Source organism: Palaemon carinicauda, chromosome 12 (assembly GCF_036898095.1).
Source record: "Palaemon carinicauda isolate YSFRI2023 chromosome 12, ASM3689809v2, whole genome shotgun sequence".
NCBI lineage: Eukaryota > Metazoa > Arthropoda > Malacostraca > Decapoda > Palaemonidae > Palaemon > Palaemon carinicauda.
The window spans coordinates 4685624-4699820 of NC_090736.1; the positions used below are offsets into that span (position 1 = coordinate 4685624).

Below are 14197 nucleotides of genomic sequence, written 5' to 3' on the forward strand. Positions count from 1 at the left end.
CTAGAAAGAGTATTATGTCCTGTAAGAGCTCTTAAGTTCTATTTTAAAAACCTTTACGAGGCCCGTCAGAAGCTTTATGGTGTTCAGTTAAGAATTCATCTTTGCCTATGTCAGAGAATTCTTTATCCTATTATTTTCAGATTGTTAATACGAGAAGCTCATTCCCTTCTGAATGAGGAAGACCAAGCTTGGCTGAAGGTAAGGACACACGAAGTTAGAGCTGTCACAACTTCCGTGACCTTTAAACAAAATAGATCTCTGCAAAATATATTCGACGCAACCTTTTGGAAAAGCTAATCAGTGTTCGCGTCTTTTATCTTAAGAATGTCCAGTCTCTTTACGAGAACTGCTACACTCTGGGACCATTCGTAGCAACGAGTGCAGTAGTGGTGGGGGCTCCACCACTACAATTCCCTAATTCCAGAACCTTTTTAATCTTTCTCTTGAAATATTTCTGGGTTGTCCGGAAGGCTAAGAAGCCTTCCGCATCCTGGTTGATTTGGCGGGTGGTCAAATTCTTTCTTGAGAAGCGCCTAGATTAGAGGTTGTGATGAGGTCCTTTAGTATGGGTTGCAGCCCTTCATACTTCAGCACCTAGGAGTCGCTCAGCATCCTAAGAGGATCGCTAGGCTCAGTAAGGAAGACGTACTTAAAAAGGCAGAGTAATGGTTCAAGTCGACTTCCTTACCAGGTACTTATTTATTTTATGTTTGTTATTTTGAATAACTGCTAAAATAAGATACGGGATACTTAGCTTCTAATGTTAACATGTATGCTGGTCTCCACCCACCACCCTGGGTGTGAATCAGCTACATGATCATCGGGTAAGATTAATATTGAAAAATGTTATTTTCCTTAGTAAAATAAATTTTTGAATATACTTACCCGATGATCATGAATTTAAGGACCCTCCCTTCCTCCCCATAGAGAACCAGTGGACCGAGGAGAAAATTGAGTTCTTGTTGACAAGAAGTACTTGAGTACCTGCTCACAGATGGCGCTGTTGTGTACACCCCCACCTGTATAGCGATCGCTGGCGTATCCCGACCTTAGATTTCTGTCGGGCAACAGAGTTGACAGCTACATGATCATCGGGTAAGTATATTCAAAAATTTATTTTACTAAGGAAAATAACATGTTATAAATTGTTAACATATAAAAATCCTTATTTCATATTTTCCTACACTTGCTGAAGTATTACAGTGACAAATATTGTAATTTCCAGTTGTTAATAATTCTCTTTGAAGTAATAAACAAAAAACTAATATTTTATTTATCATATGGTACTTTAAAATTATCCAAATCAATGTACTGTACACTTACTATGATACGCATATATATTAAAATCTCATTTACATTTGCAATGGAAACTCTTAGATATATTTTCTTGTCATATCACACATATAGAGGAACTCTGATCAGATGATCTTCAGCTGTTGTTGGCTTTATTCTCATGGTTTCATTTTCATTAAAGTTAAAAGATTCAATGATTGTTCACTATTTAATTATTTTAGTTTATATAAAAAAAATTTACTTATTTGGTTGTCATACATTAATCTGCTAAATAAAGGATCATGATAGTGATTGCTGTAATCTATGCTGGTTTTATTAAGAACTTTTTTTTTCTCAAGTAAATCATCTAGATAATAAGTTTCTTTTGAATTTTTCATGAAACACTTCTGAAGCTTATTAGATTATAGTGATTTTTTTTACGTTGTTTTATTTTATGACCATTACATTCAGCATTGTAATTCTTTACAATTTCAACAGGTGCAGTTTTCCATTTTGCATCATTTATCTTGGGCATGGTCATGATGGTGGTGTATTACTCCTTCTTCCACCCCACTCGTCCACGCATAACTCTGAGCAGAAGCAAGATGCCGCTTCCTGCTTACGAGGAGGGGCCTGTTCCTCGCCATCCCCTCTCATCCGCTTCACCTGTAGATCCAGAGCCTCAGCTTAAAGTTGACTTGATTGAGAGTAACAAGAGTCAGCTGTCAGAGGCAAGTTTGTGATTAACTTTATTGATGTGAGGAAGGAATGAATCTCGGTATCCAAGTTAAGTGCCTTACAAGTTCAACTGTCTTCTCATTGCAGGATAGCACTCAAATTCCTTTGGTGTTTGGAAGGCTATTCCAAAAATAGTGGTCACTACCTTTGGTCTGTCACATGTATGTTGTTTGTCTTAAGAAGAAATCGGAAGGGTAGTTCGGTTTGGGTGTAAGTTCAGTTTACAATATAAAATGTAAAATCTGGGGTTATTCATCAATTCTGTAGCAATACAACAGGTTGTCTAGAGAAATCCTCAGGCTAAATAAGGATGATGTAAAAATTTATAAAGAAGATGGCACTGTGGTAGTACTCTTCATTTTCTTCCTAACTGAGGTTCAGTTTTTATCCAGAAGAAAGGATTTAATATCCTATTTTGAATTTTCAAGATTTCTCTGGATATTATACCAATTAGTGTTGAAAAATTAGTGACATTTCATCCTGTTATTATATTTCTCTGAATTATATTATAGCACCATTTAAGTGAAAAGCTTATGCTATTGGAAAATAGTGTGTGTAGTTTAGTTATACAGGGTACTTATGATTTTAGAAATAGGTCACATCTTTATTTTTTTATTTTGTATAAATGCACAAACCACCAACTACACGCATATTGCTACTGCCTGTCCAGTTCTGTATTGCGTCATGATTGTTGAATAGGAGCTTTTTAAATCCTAAATACTGTAGGCTTGTGGCATATCGATCATAGAACAGTTAATATACTTTTGATAAGTATTTTACATGCACAAATAGAAAAAGTTTTATTTGTTTGATCCCTTAATTCTCTGTAAATTGGGAATTAACATTAATGTTATGTGGGGTTTCTGCGTTCTTCTAGTGTTTCATAGTTTAAAATTACTCCTGAAACTTATCTTACTTCGTTCTTCAATATTACAGTATTGCTTATTCCTGAGTAAGTGATGTTATTTTATCCAATCTAACAATGGAATTGAATATGGGCCTGTTAGTGAAACTGGAGGAAGTTTTATAATCTTAAAAAATGGATACTTATTGACATACATATTTTTTACAATTATGAACACCCTAGAACTGGCCACCATCAATTTGAAGAATAATTTCTAGATACAACTTATAATTTTTATTAAATTCTCAACAAAAGAAGGATTAGAAATGTTTACTTGTAGTATATCATTTTGATATTAAAGGTAAAAGAATGTTCTTCTATATACAGTTTCCATTACCTGGTGTCACATGCAACCTCCATTACCTAGTGTCCCCTGGAAAATTGCTTTGTATTTAATTTTGAAAACACGACCAGTTTAAGAGCAATATGGGTTTAATCTTTGTATCGAGTAACATAAATAAAAGCCTCAGCTTGTCAGTGGTTGCTATTCTGTTGAAAATGTCTTTCAGTAAAAAAAAAATATTTGCGAAGGCCTCATTGCTAAGTGTGGGACCCATGAAGAGCTTCCTTTTGATAGATAAACAGTTATTATTTGTATGAATCTTCCCTGATGTTCATATTGTTTCTTCTCCAGAAGCCCGGTTTAATCGACACTTGCCCTTAAAATGTCCCATTTTCATTTGCTTCAAACAACACACAATTATCAAGAAACAGAGCCCTCTACTGTAAGTGGTGGAAAGACCAGGTTATTGGAGATTTTATATCTGTTCCTAATTTCATTATTCCTTAATAATTTACTTAGATTTTTGTTTTGAGAAAACTTTTCAAACTTATAATGAGCTATGAACAGGAAGTTATAAAGCTTCATCTGTGGTGGATAACGGGAGAGGGTGGGCTGTGGCACCCTAGCAGTACCAGCCGAACTTGGTTGAGTCCCTTGTCAGGCTGGGAGGAACGTAGAGATGAGAGGTCCCCTTTTTTGCTTCATTTGTTTGATGTCGGCTCCCCCCCAAAATTGGGGGAAGTGCCTTGGTATATGTATGAACAGGAAGATTCTACAACACATGCGTAAAAATTGTTTTCTATTACTAGAAAAAAGTAGCTTTTTCACAGTGTTTCCCAAGTCATTTTTAGTCCTCAAGGTCAGGAGACTGCACCTGTTGCACTTCCTCTACCAAGAGACCCCAGTAAAATATCCTCCAATCACCCCCAAAAAATATACTGTATATACCTGATTTGACTCATTTTCTGAGATGACAGCCATATCCTGGGTAATTATTTTGATAAGAGGTACCCTTTTAGTAAGACAGTAATGTAAAACCTTCAATCATTCCTTTATTTCTTCCCCTTATTGAAGCCATATTGATTAACCTATTATAAAGCTAAAAGTCAGCTTAGTTAGTCATTATTTATGAATACAGTAGTTATCTCATGGATGCAATTAGTTTGTTTGTCTATATTTCATGCTGTTCATCTATAATGTGTAATTTACAATGTATGTTATTCTTAGGTTTGCCAATTAATAGAGGGAAAACAGGTCACACTATGATATGAATAATTTCATTCATATATCACGCATCAAATATACCAAGGCACTTCCCCCAATTTGGGGGGGTAGCCGACATCAAACAAATGAAACAAAAAGGGGACCTCTCCTCTCTACGTTCCTCCCAGCCTGACAAGGGACTCAACCGAGTTCGGCTGATACTGCTAGGGTGCCACAGCCCACCCTACCCCCATTATCCACCACAGATGAAGCTTCATAATGCTGAATCCCCTACTGCTGCTACCTCCGCGGTCATCCAAGGCACCGGAGGAAACAGCAGGGCCTACCGGAACTGCGTCACAATCGCTCCCCATTCATTCCTATTTATAGCACGCTTTCTTGCCTCTCTCACATCTATCCTCCTATCACCCAGAGCTTTCTTCACTCCATCCATTCACCCAAACCTTGGCTTTCCTCTTGTACTTCTCCCATCAACTCTTGCATTCATCACTTTCTTTAGCAGACAGCCATTTTCCATTCTCTCAGCATGGCCAAACCACCTCAACACATTCATATCCACTCTAGCTGCTAACTCATTTCTTACACCCGTTCTCACCCTTACTACTTCGTTCCTAAACCTATCTACTTGAGATACACCAGCCATACTTCTTATACACTTCACCTCAAACACATTCAATTTCTGTTTCTCCATCACTTTCATTCCCCACAACTCCGATCCATACATCACAGTTGGTACAATCACTTTCTCATACAGAACTCTCTTTACATTCATGCCCAATCCTCTGTTTTTTACTACTCCCTTAACTGCCCCCAACACTTTGCATCCTTCATTCACTCTCTGACGTACATCTGCTTCCACTCCACCAATTGCTGCAACAACAGACCCCAAGTACTTAAACTGATCCACCTCCTGAAGTGAATCTCCATTCGACATGACATTCAGCCTTGCACCACCTTCATATATACTTTCTATATATTATCCTCTCATGTTTATTTTATATGGCATATGAATTTTGACAACTAATAATTTCAATTGTAACATTTTTCTTTGTATTTACTCTTTTTTTTTTGTTCACTTACAAAGTTGATTTTACAGTTCGAAAGGGCAAGAGAAAACATTTGAAAAAGATCTGAAAACTTTTTCTCTCAATGCAGAAGCCAACATGTATTGTGCAGGGTGGGCAGTTTAGCTCCCAAAATCTGTTTATGCTAGTAATTTCAAATATAATTATGGTACAGTACTGTACTATATTTCATTCAAAGAATATGCTTATACAATATGCCATGTACGTAGAAGTGCACTTTTGTAAGTAAGATTCACTTTTTTTGTGCCATTAACTTGTATTTGTAACTGTCAGATTTTTTTTTTTTATTCGATAAAATTTCTCTTATGTTACTGGAAGATTTGGTGTAATTTTTAGAAGTATAGTACAGTATGGTGTAAATATATTACTCTATATAGTTTATTGTTACTAAGTGTGTTCTATAAAACCACTTTGTTTATTGTTTTTTCATTTTGATGGATCATCAGTTGTGTTAAACATTGATGATGTTAACATTAAATAGGTATTAACACTGGTGACTCCAGCCGTGACAAAATCACTGTTCAGACTTACGGTGACGTTTCGTAGCATAACTAACAAAGGAATAGAGTTATAAAGAAATTGGAAATAACATCATCAAATCCTCTGAGGTTTAGTTTACCTTATTTAATTAATTGTGACATAGCACTGTCAATTTTGTTTACCTTATTTAATTAATAATGACATAGCACCCTTAATTTAATAGCTTTCTTTGACAATGTTTTACTGTAAATCTATAAGTTTTTCCTTGGTGCCATTAGAAATTTTCTTATAATACATACAATATTAATTATTATTATTATTAGATAAGTTACAACCCTAGTTGAAAAAGCAAGATTCTATAAGCCTAAGGGCTTATATTGTGGCCATAGATGTTACCTGTATATCTTATAAAGGTACTGTATGTATTTTTTTAATATAATTTAAATCTAAAATTTTTAATTTGTCACATAATATAAGTTAACTTGAGAACTTATTGCTAAAGATTGATTTTTCTAAGTATACTTCCAAGTCCAAAATGCTGTAGTTTTGTATACAAATACTGTATGAAATCGGTTGCACAGGTGTTGTAGGAAATTGAATTTACAGGTTATTGGTTCGAAATATATCATCTACTACATTAACTTTATCGTGCTACTGCCATAAAATTTATTTTGTCCTTACGACATATGAAACACTGATGAGCCTCTTGCCAATTTCTTAACTTTTGCTTGCATTTCATTTTGGCGAGTCATGTTTACACTGTCTTACTTATCAATATGGTGAATTACTTTAATAACACTAAGGTTATATTATAAGTGAAATAAATTATCTATTTATTTATATGTAAGGTTAGAATATATATTGCTTTATGCAATGTCTGATGCTTATTAAAGAATTGCATTGAAGTCATTAGCACAGGTTCACTAATATATTGCTCTGTGAGGGTCAGTTGAAAGGGATATTTTTAATTAGCAATATTAGAAGCTGAATGACAAAGAAAGTTAGTATTTATACAGAAGATCCTCAACTTACAAACTTGATGGGTTCCAAGAAGCTTTTGTAAGTTGAATTTTGTTACATTTTAGCCTAGGATGGGCGCAACCTTAATCCCAAGCTTATGATTTCCAGCCACAAAAGTCAACTAATAGTTAGGTTTCATATGAATTAGATATCAGGTTATTACAAATGTTGTTTTGCCTACTGTATTAAATAATGTGATATTGTTTTATTACAGTATTCCTTTATCTTATCTTTGTTGTTTTCAGTTAGATTTGTGTTTGTAACTCCGAAGGTTTTTAAGTTGGGGACCCTTTGTGTAGTGAATAAGAGAATTTTTAGATGTAGATCTGTGACTTTTGTAGAACATTCTTTCACATGGTTACTTTGTCTGATGGCATTTATAATGAAATTTTGGGTCGGTGATCGTATTTCACGGGACCAAACTATGCCTGCCAAAAAAAGTGGGATTGGAATGAATGAATGTCAGTGCTGGAAAGCTGCCATAAATACCAGGACTTTTAAAAAAGTGGTTTAGTGTGGAGCACAAAAATGAAATCTTTATAGGTGAATGGTTTTTTCAAATTAATTTTCAAGAAATCACTTTTTAAATGTAAAGTATTTCATGTGAAGAATGTCTTGTTGTGCTCAGCTACACAAAAAAGAATACAGTAGAATGTAAATATTCACTTTTATAGTACTTTGATACTTTTTGATACTTAAACAACTTGCATTTACATTGAGGGTTAAATATTTTGGAAGAAGGTTCTAATACTTAAGCTAATTATATTTTTAATGCTTTTATTGTTCCTAAACAATTATGCCTATGTAATTTTCTTTAAACCGTTATAGCCCCTTTGAAATTTGATAAAACATGTAATGTACTTTTATACAACATTGTAAACTATACAGTATATCCATTCTGTTTGGATGAAATTCATTTGGTCACAAAGTTTAGGCAAAAGAAAAAAAGATGGATTTGCAAACAGATCTAAGTACCCATTTTAGATAATTGTCCTGAATATACAGTAATTACATTGTTGATATAACTACAGTTAAGGTAGCCATTATACAATTGTCAAAAGTAAGCAAACTGGTTAACATCAGTTATTACAAAATACACCTTTGATTATGTTTGCAAACCAAATTTGGGAAGATAAAGAATGTAATTTATGTAAGTGTTTGTTGCACTAAAAAAAAAAAAAAAATAAATAAATAAACTTCAGTGTGATCTAAAGTATAATTCCACAAATGAATTGTTAGTCAGTTAAATTTTGTTAAACCTTTGATTGGCTTTAGCCAAAAAAAAAGTTAAAAAAGATTGAATGGTTGGTTGAATTGTCGTTAATTACCAGTGATTTGAAGTTATCATTAGATTCAGTTACCCTCATTGGCCCCCAAAAAGATTTATGTTTGATCCCCTAGAATGGCCAATTTGATGATTGAATGTCTCGTAATTATTACTCGTCTGAACTACTGCTCTGGAATCTTTAAAACTTGTCTTGTACACCACCCTATATTTTTTATTACAAATTTTACCTTTGCACTTTGTTTTTCCTAGTTATCGTACCTTTGGTGATTTTAGATTTATTAACTTCAGTTGTGGCCGGATTGGTAACGTCTCTGTCTGGTGTTTGCCAGACGGGGGTTCGAGTCCCGCTCAGACTCGTTAGTGCCATTAGTGTCCACAACCTTACCATCCTTGTGAGGTAAGGCTGGGGGGTTTGGGGGAGCCTATAGGTCTATCTGCTGAGTCATCAACAGCCACTGCCTGGCCCTCCCTTGTCCTAGCTTGGGTGGAGAGGAGGCTTGGGCGCTAATCATATAATATGTGGTCAGTCTCTAGGGCATTGTCCTGATTGCTAGGGCAATGTCACTGTCCCTTGCCTCTGCCATTCATGAGCGACCTTTAAATTCTTTAAAACTTTAATGATTTACGGTATATAGTTACTGACTAACATTTGTAGAAAATCTGATACACTGAAGCAGTATTATTTGCACAAGAGAAAGTGAGATTTCCCAAATCTGTTTGTGAATGAATGCTTTTATTGTATTTGTTATTATACAGTACAGTATGTCAAATTTTAAGTCTCATGTTAAAGTTACTAAACTGCTCTTAACACGGATGTATTCTATATTTATATAAGAGCATAATCAACTTATGGGCTGGTACTTGTGCATTACATAGGGCTATCCTTTTTTAACAATATCAGGGATGTTAATAATATTAAAGTACTTTATATTTAATTTATTGAAAATTATATTTATGGTTGTCAAGTTTGCAGAACTGAATGTGATTGATAAGTGCTTAAGTAGTTATATCATTATTGCATTTTATCAAATTAAAACCAAAATTTAATACTTGTTCTGTGAATAAAATCTGAATGTCTACATTATTCCTATTGCCTAATTTTTTAATCTAATCAGTTACAATTGTGGATCGATTTGTGATACATTAATTTAAGACATTAAAGATATACCAATTTTGAATGTATTTATTCCAGCCTTAGTTCTGAAAAAACTAGATGTTTTCATAGTAGAGTATCTCCAAAACTACACTGAAACATAGACGGTCTGAATTAAGTGTAGGCCTACAACTCCTACTACCAAAATTGGTTTTGCTAACCCAGTAGGCTACTCCTGTTATAAATAGATCACTGCTCTGAAATAGACTTTTTTTTTTCATTAGTTGCAGCTTCATAAACGCTTATTTTCCAATAGGCCATACTATATTGTCTTTGACAGCAAATGTGTGTGCTTCCAAAATTAGAAGATACACTCTAGCTATGGTAAGCAGCTCTTGTAGGAGAAGGACACTCCAAATTCAAACCATCATTCTCTATTTTCCCTGTTGGGGTCCCTAGGCTTATAGCATCCTGCTTTTCCAATATGGGTGCTTAGCAAGTAGTGATAATAGTTTTGGGTAGTGCCCTAGCCTCTGTACCATGGTCTTCCACTGTCTTGGGTTAGAGTTCTCTTGCTTGAGGGTACACTCGGGCACACTATTCTATCTTATTTTTCTTCATGTCTTGGTAAAGTTTTTATAGTTTATATAGGAAATGTTTATTTTAATGTTATTCTTAAAATATTTTATTTTTCCTTGTTTCCTTTCCTCACTGGGCTATTTTCTGTGTTGGAGCCCCTGGGCTTATAGCATTCTGCTTTTCCAACTAGGGTTGTTGCTTAGCAAGTAATAATAACGGCAAAAAATAAATGTATGGCAAGTGAGGTAGGAATTTACCTTGTGCGGTCCACCAATTTTCACATCAAATTAAACATTTTAAACCTACTTTATCCAAAATAAACAATGAAGTGCAAATAATTGAAAAGTATACAATAGTTATGTAGAAATGACAAAATTAAACCAAGAACTTTCTGTATAAGAAAAAGAGGTGGCTGTTGCCTGAATTGCCCAAGAAAATATAGCCTCTTAATTTATTTGTAATTGACATGCAGTAGATTGTTGGCCTTAACCCTGTCTACACGATCGAGCACGCAGACGGGCAAACAGTGATACCAGACCACAATAGTTAGTAAAAATGCGGGTTAATGACGTCAGAAGCGGGAAAACCACAGACAGGGACCTGGCATCATACAGTGTTGCCAGATCCCTGCCTTTACTTTTCCCTCTTCAACCTTCATTTTTACTAACTATTGTGGCCTGGTATAACGGATTACCCATTGGGCATGCTCGATCCTGTGGACAGAGCTTTATGCCAGCATGGCCTCAATCTGTCCAACAGGTTGCACATTGGTGGAAAAATTGTTAATCCTTATAGGTAGTAGGTTGGCCTGGGCACCAGCCAACCATTGAGATACTACCATCAGAGAGTTATTGACTCCTTTTGACTGGCCAGAGAGGACTACATTGAATCCCTCTCTCCGGTTAGGGCTCATTCTTTCCTTTGTCTACACACACACTGAAGAGTCTGGCCTATTCCCTCCACATTCTCATCTGTCCTCATATACCTGACAACAGTGAGGTTACTACCTCTCGAGTTAACTACTGCACAGTCTGCACTGTAAAGGTTCAATGGCTACTTTCCTCTTGGTAAGGGTGGAAGAGAGACTTTATATATAGTAAGCAGCTCTTCTAGGAGGAGGACACTCCAAAATCAAACCATTGTTCTTTAATCTTGGGTAGTGCCATAGCCTCTGTGCCATTGTCTTCCTTTGTAGTGGGGTAGAGTTCTCTTGCTTGAGGGTACACTCAGGCACACTAATCTTATTTCTCTTAATCTGATTTTTCATACTTTTTATGGTGGAATATAAGAAACATTTTAATATTGTTCATAAAATATTCAATAATAGTTATTTTTTTTTCTCATGTAGTTTATCCTTTCCTCACTTTTCCCCTGAGGAACACTTGGGTTTACGATATATCATCCTGCTTTTCCAACTAGAGTTGTAGCTTAGCTGATAATAATAATAATAATAATAATAATAATAATAATAATAATAATAATCATAATAATAATAATAATAGCTTAACTGATAATAATAATAATAATAATAATAATAATAATAATAATCAACCTAACAGAACATGTACTTCATTGCTTCACCACTAGGGCGGCGCTGTCAACCTGTCACACTATCACAATTAAAAGCGAACGATCTTAACTTCTTGAAAATTTTCGTAATGATCTAACATTTAGTGCGATCTTAAACAACTTAATTTTATGTTGTGTAGTGTGTTGAAGTGTTCTTCGTGGTAACTATCCTTCGTCCACAAGAAGCCAACAAATAGAAAAACAGAATGGAAAAAACTCCAAAGGTAGGATCTCTGACACTTAAAAACTTCAGTATCATATCCTAAGACTGGTTAGAGTTTATTTGCTAAATGTAGTTTTAGATTAAACTCGGCTTAATAGGACTCATTGTTATAACAGTGAGGTTATCTCTTTGGCTGGCCAGACAGCTCTACATATGAACTTTCTCTCTGGTTACGGTTCTTTTCCTTTGCCTACACAGACACCGAATAGTCTGGCCTATCGTTTACAGATTCTCCTCTGTCCTCATACACCTGACAACACTGAGATTGCCAAATAATTTTTCTTCACACAAGGTGTTAACTACTGCACTGTAATTGTTCAGTGGCTACTTTCCTCTTGGTAAGGGTAGAAGAGACTCTTCAGCTATGGTAAGCAGCTCTTCTAGGAGGACGACACTCCAAAATCAAACCATCGTTCTCTAGTCTTGGGTAGTGCCATAGCCTCTGTACCATGGTCTTCCATTGTCTTGGGTTAGAGTTCTCTTGCTTGAGGGTACACTCTGGCACACTGTTCTATCTAGTTTCTCTTCCTCTTGGTTTGTTAAAGTTTTTATAGTTTATATAGTAAATATTTATTTTGATGTTACTATTCTTGAAATAATTTATTTTTCCTTATTTCCTTTCCTCACTGGGCTATTTTCCCTGTTGGAGAACTAAGGCCTATAGCATCCTGCTTTTCCAACTAGGGTTGTAGCTTAGCATTTAATAATAATAATAATAATGACATGGTAAAATAAAAAAGACATGTTGCTTTCAAAATAAAGTTAATTAGGACCAATTTTGGTGACATTTAATTTTCACAATTTCACGGTATAGCCTAGTTGTATGCTATGCTTGTTATAGTCTGAGATTACGTTTCATCCAAAAAATTGCTTAACAATTTTTTTTATATATAGACTTTTTTGTTACATGTCGACAGTATTTTGCAAGTAAAAATACACCCGCTAATAGTACATACTTTGTCAAATTGTCTGCTATTCATGATGCCAAACCACAAACATAGTTTATGAACTCTAAATTCATCCTGAAATTATTATAGAGTATTTATTTATAAGACCACGCTCTCCATATACTGCCAAATTATGCAAAGCTATTGTTTCTCTTACTTATTTTCTCATAATTCAAAACTTCTGTTTGGTTGACTTATGTTGACGATGTCAGTTCCAGGTCGTTTAGTGCGGAAACCAGGCTATTTTTTTTATAATTATAATTTTTTTTGTTTTTAATTTTCAACATTTCCCATGTGACGATTGTATTAATGTATGAAAAAGTAATAGAGGAAACATTTTTTTTGCATAATTTGGCAGTATATGGAGAGCGTGGTCTTGCAAACAACTACCTATTTTAGTCCTTATTTCACCCTATTTCCACCTTATCAAAAATACTAAACAAACGTTGCATAGCATTTCTTAAATACATTACCAATTCCAGTATGATTTAATCTTGTGTCGAAATTTCTGTAAAAAACATTAGGTTAGGTTAGGTTGAGGTACCTTAGCCCATAGATATACTGTAGGATATCCATACATCTTTATAGTTTATATAAGATATATCTATTTTGATGTTACTGGTTTTAAAATAGTTTATCTTAATTGTTCATTATTTCTCATATCGTTTATTTATTTCCTTAGTTCCTTTCCTCACTGGGCTATTTTTCCCTGTTGGAACCCCTGGACTTATAGAGTCTTGCTTTTCCAGCTAGGGTTGTAGTTTAATTGATAATAATAACAATAATAGTAATAATGATAATAATAATAATAATAATAATAATTGACACACGCTTGTCTGTGGCATAGAAAACTGGATTGAAATTCCCGGTGTCTATGCGGTCTGTTGGCAGCTGTATGGAAAATTGCAGGCACAGTGTAAAATCCGGACGTCGGACGTCTGATGCCGTCCGGGAGAATAGAAAACCGCTTGTATCACCGCTTGTATCACCACTTTATTGACACTAGAATGTGATTTATGGTATCATCCAGTGTGTGGTAATAAAGGTGCCAAAACATTAAATGAAACTTGGATTTGTGACAGATGTACTAAGTGATATATTAACAGCACATTAAAAAAACAAAAGAGGGGCCTGGATGGTTTGTGTGTGCATCGTCTCACACTTACATGCTTACATCAAAAACTGCTTTTGTTGTATTTCTACTTGTAGTCTCATGTAACTTTTAAAATAAACTATTCTAACATGTTGTTTGTTTGGTCGAGACAAGTGCAATTAGGATATCATTGCTGTAAATTTTTTGAATTTTTTTGTGTGTGATAAAACTGTTTACATATACCTTTACATTAATTTTAATATTTACCTTTTCTTAATCGTTTTATTATTTCTTTCAATTGAGTATATTTGCTTATATTTATGGTTATGGGAAATAATATGGTGTAGGGTGGTGGATTAGTTGGTTAGACTGTCAACTGCCTCCCCGTGGCTCTGACTG

At 34.7% G+C, this 14197-nt stretch overlaps 1 protein-coding gene across 1 annotated transcript in view; it reads left to right on the forward strand.

Annotated features, from left to right (window-relative positions):
• LOC137651177 (XK-related protein 6-like) overlaps nucleotides 1–9468 on the forward strand; it is a 77133-nt gene extending 67665 nt beyond the window's left edge. Inside the window, exon 8 of the mRNA XM_068384323.1 lies at nucleotides 1771–9468. Within this exon, the coding sequence (XP_068240424.1) occupies nucleotides 1771–2015 (245 nt within the window). The 3' untranslated portion in view covers nucleotides 2016–9468. The remainder of the gene's footprint in view (nucleotides 1–1770) is intronic.
• Nucleotides 9469–14197: the final 4729 nt, after the last annotated feature.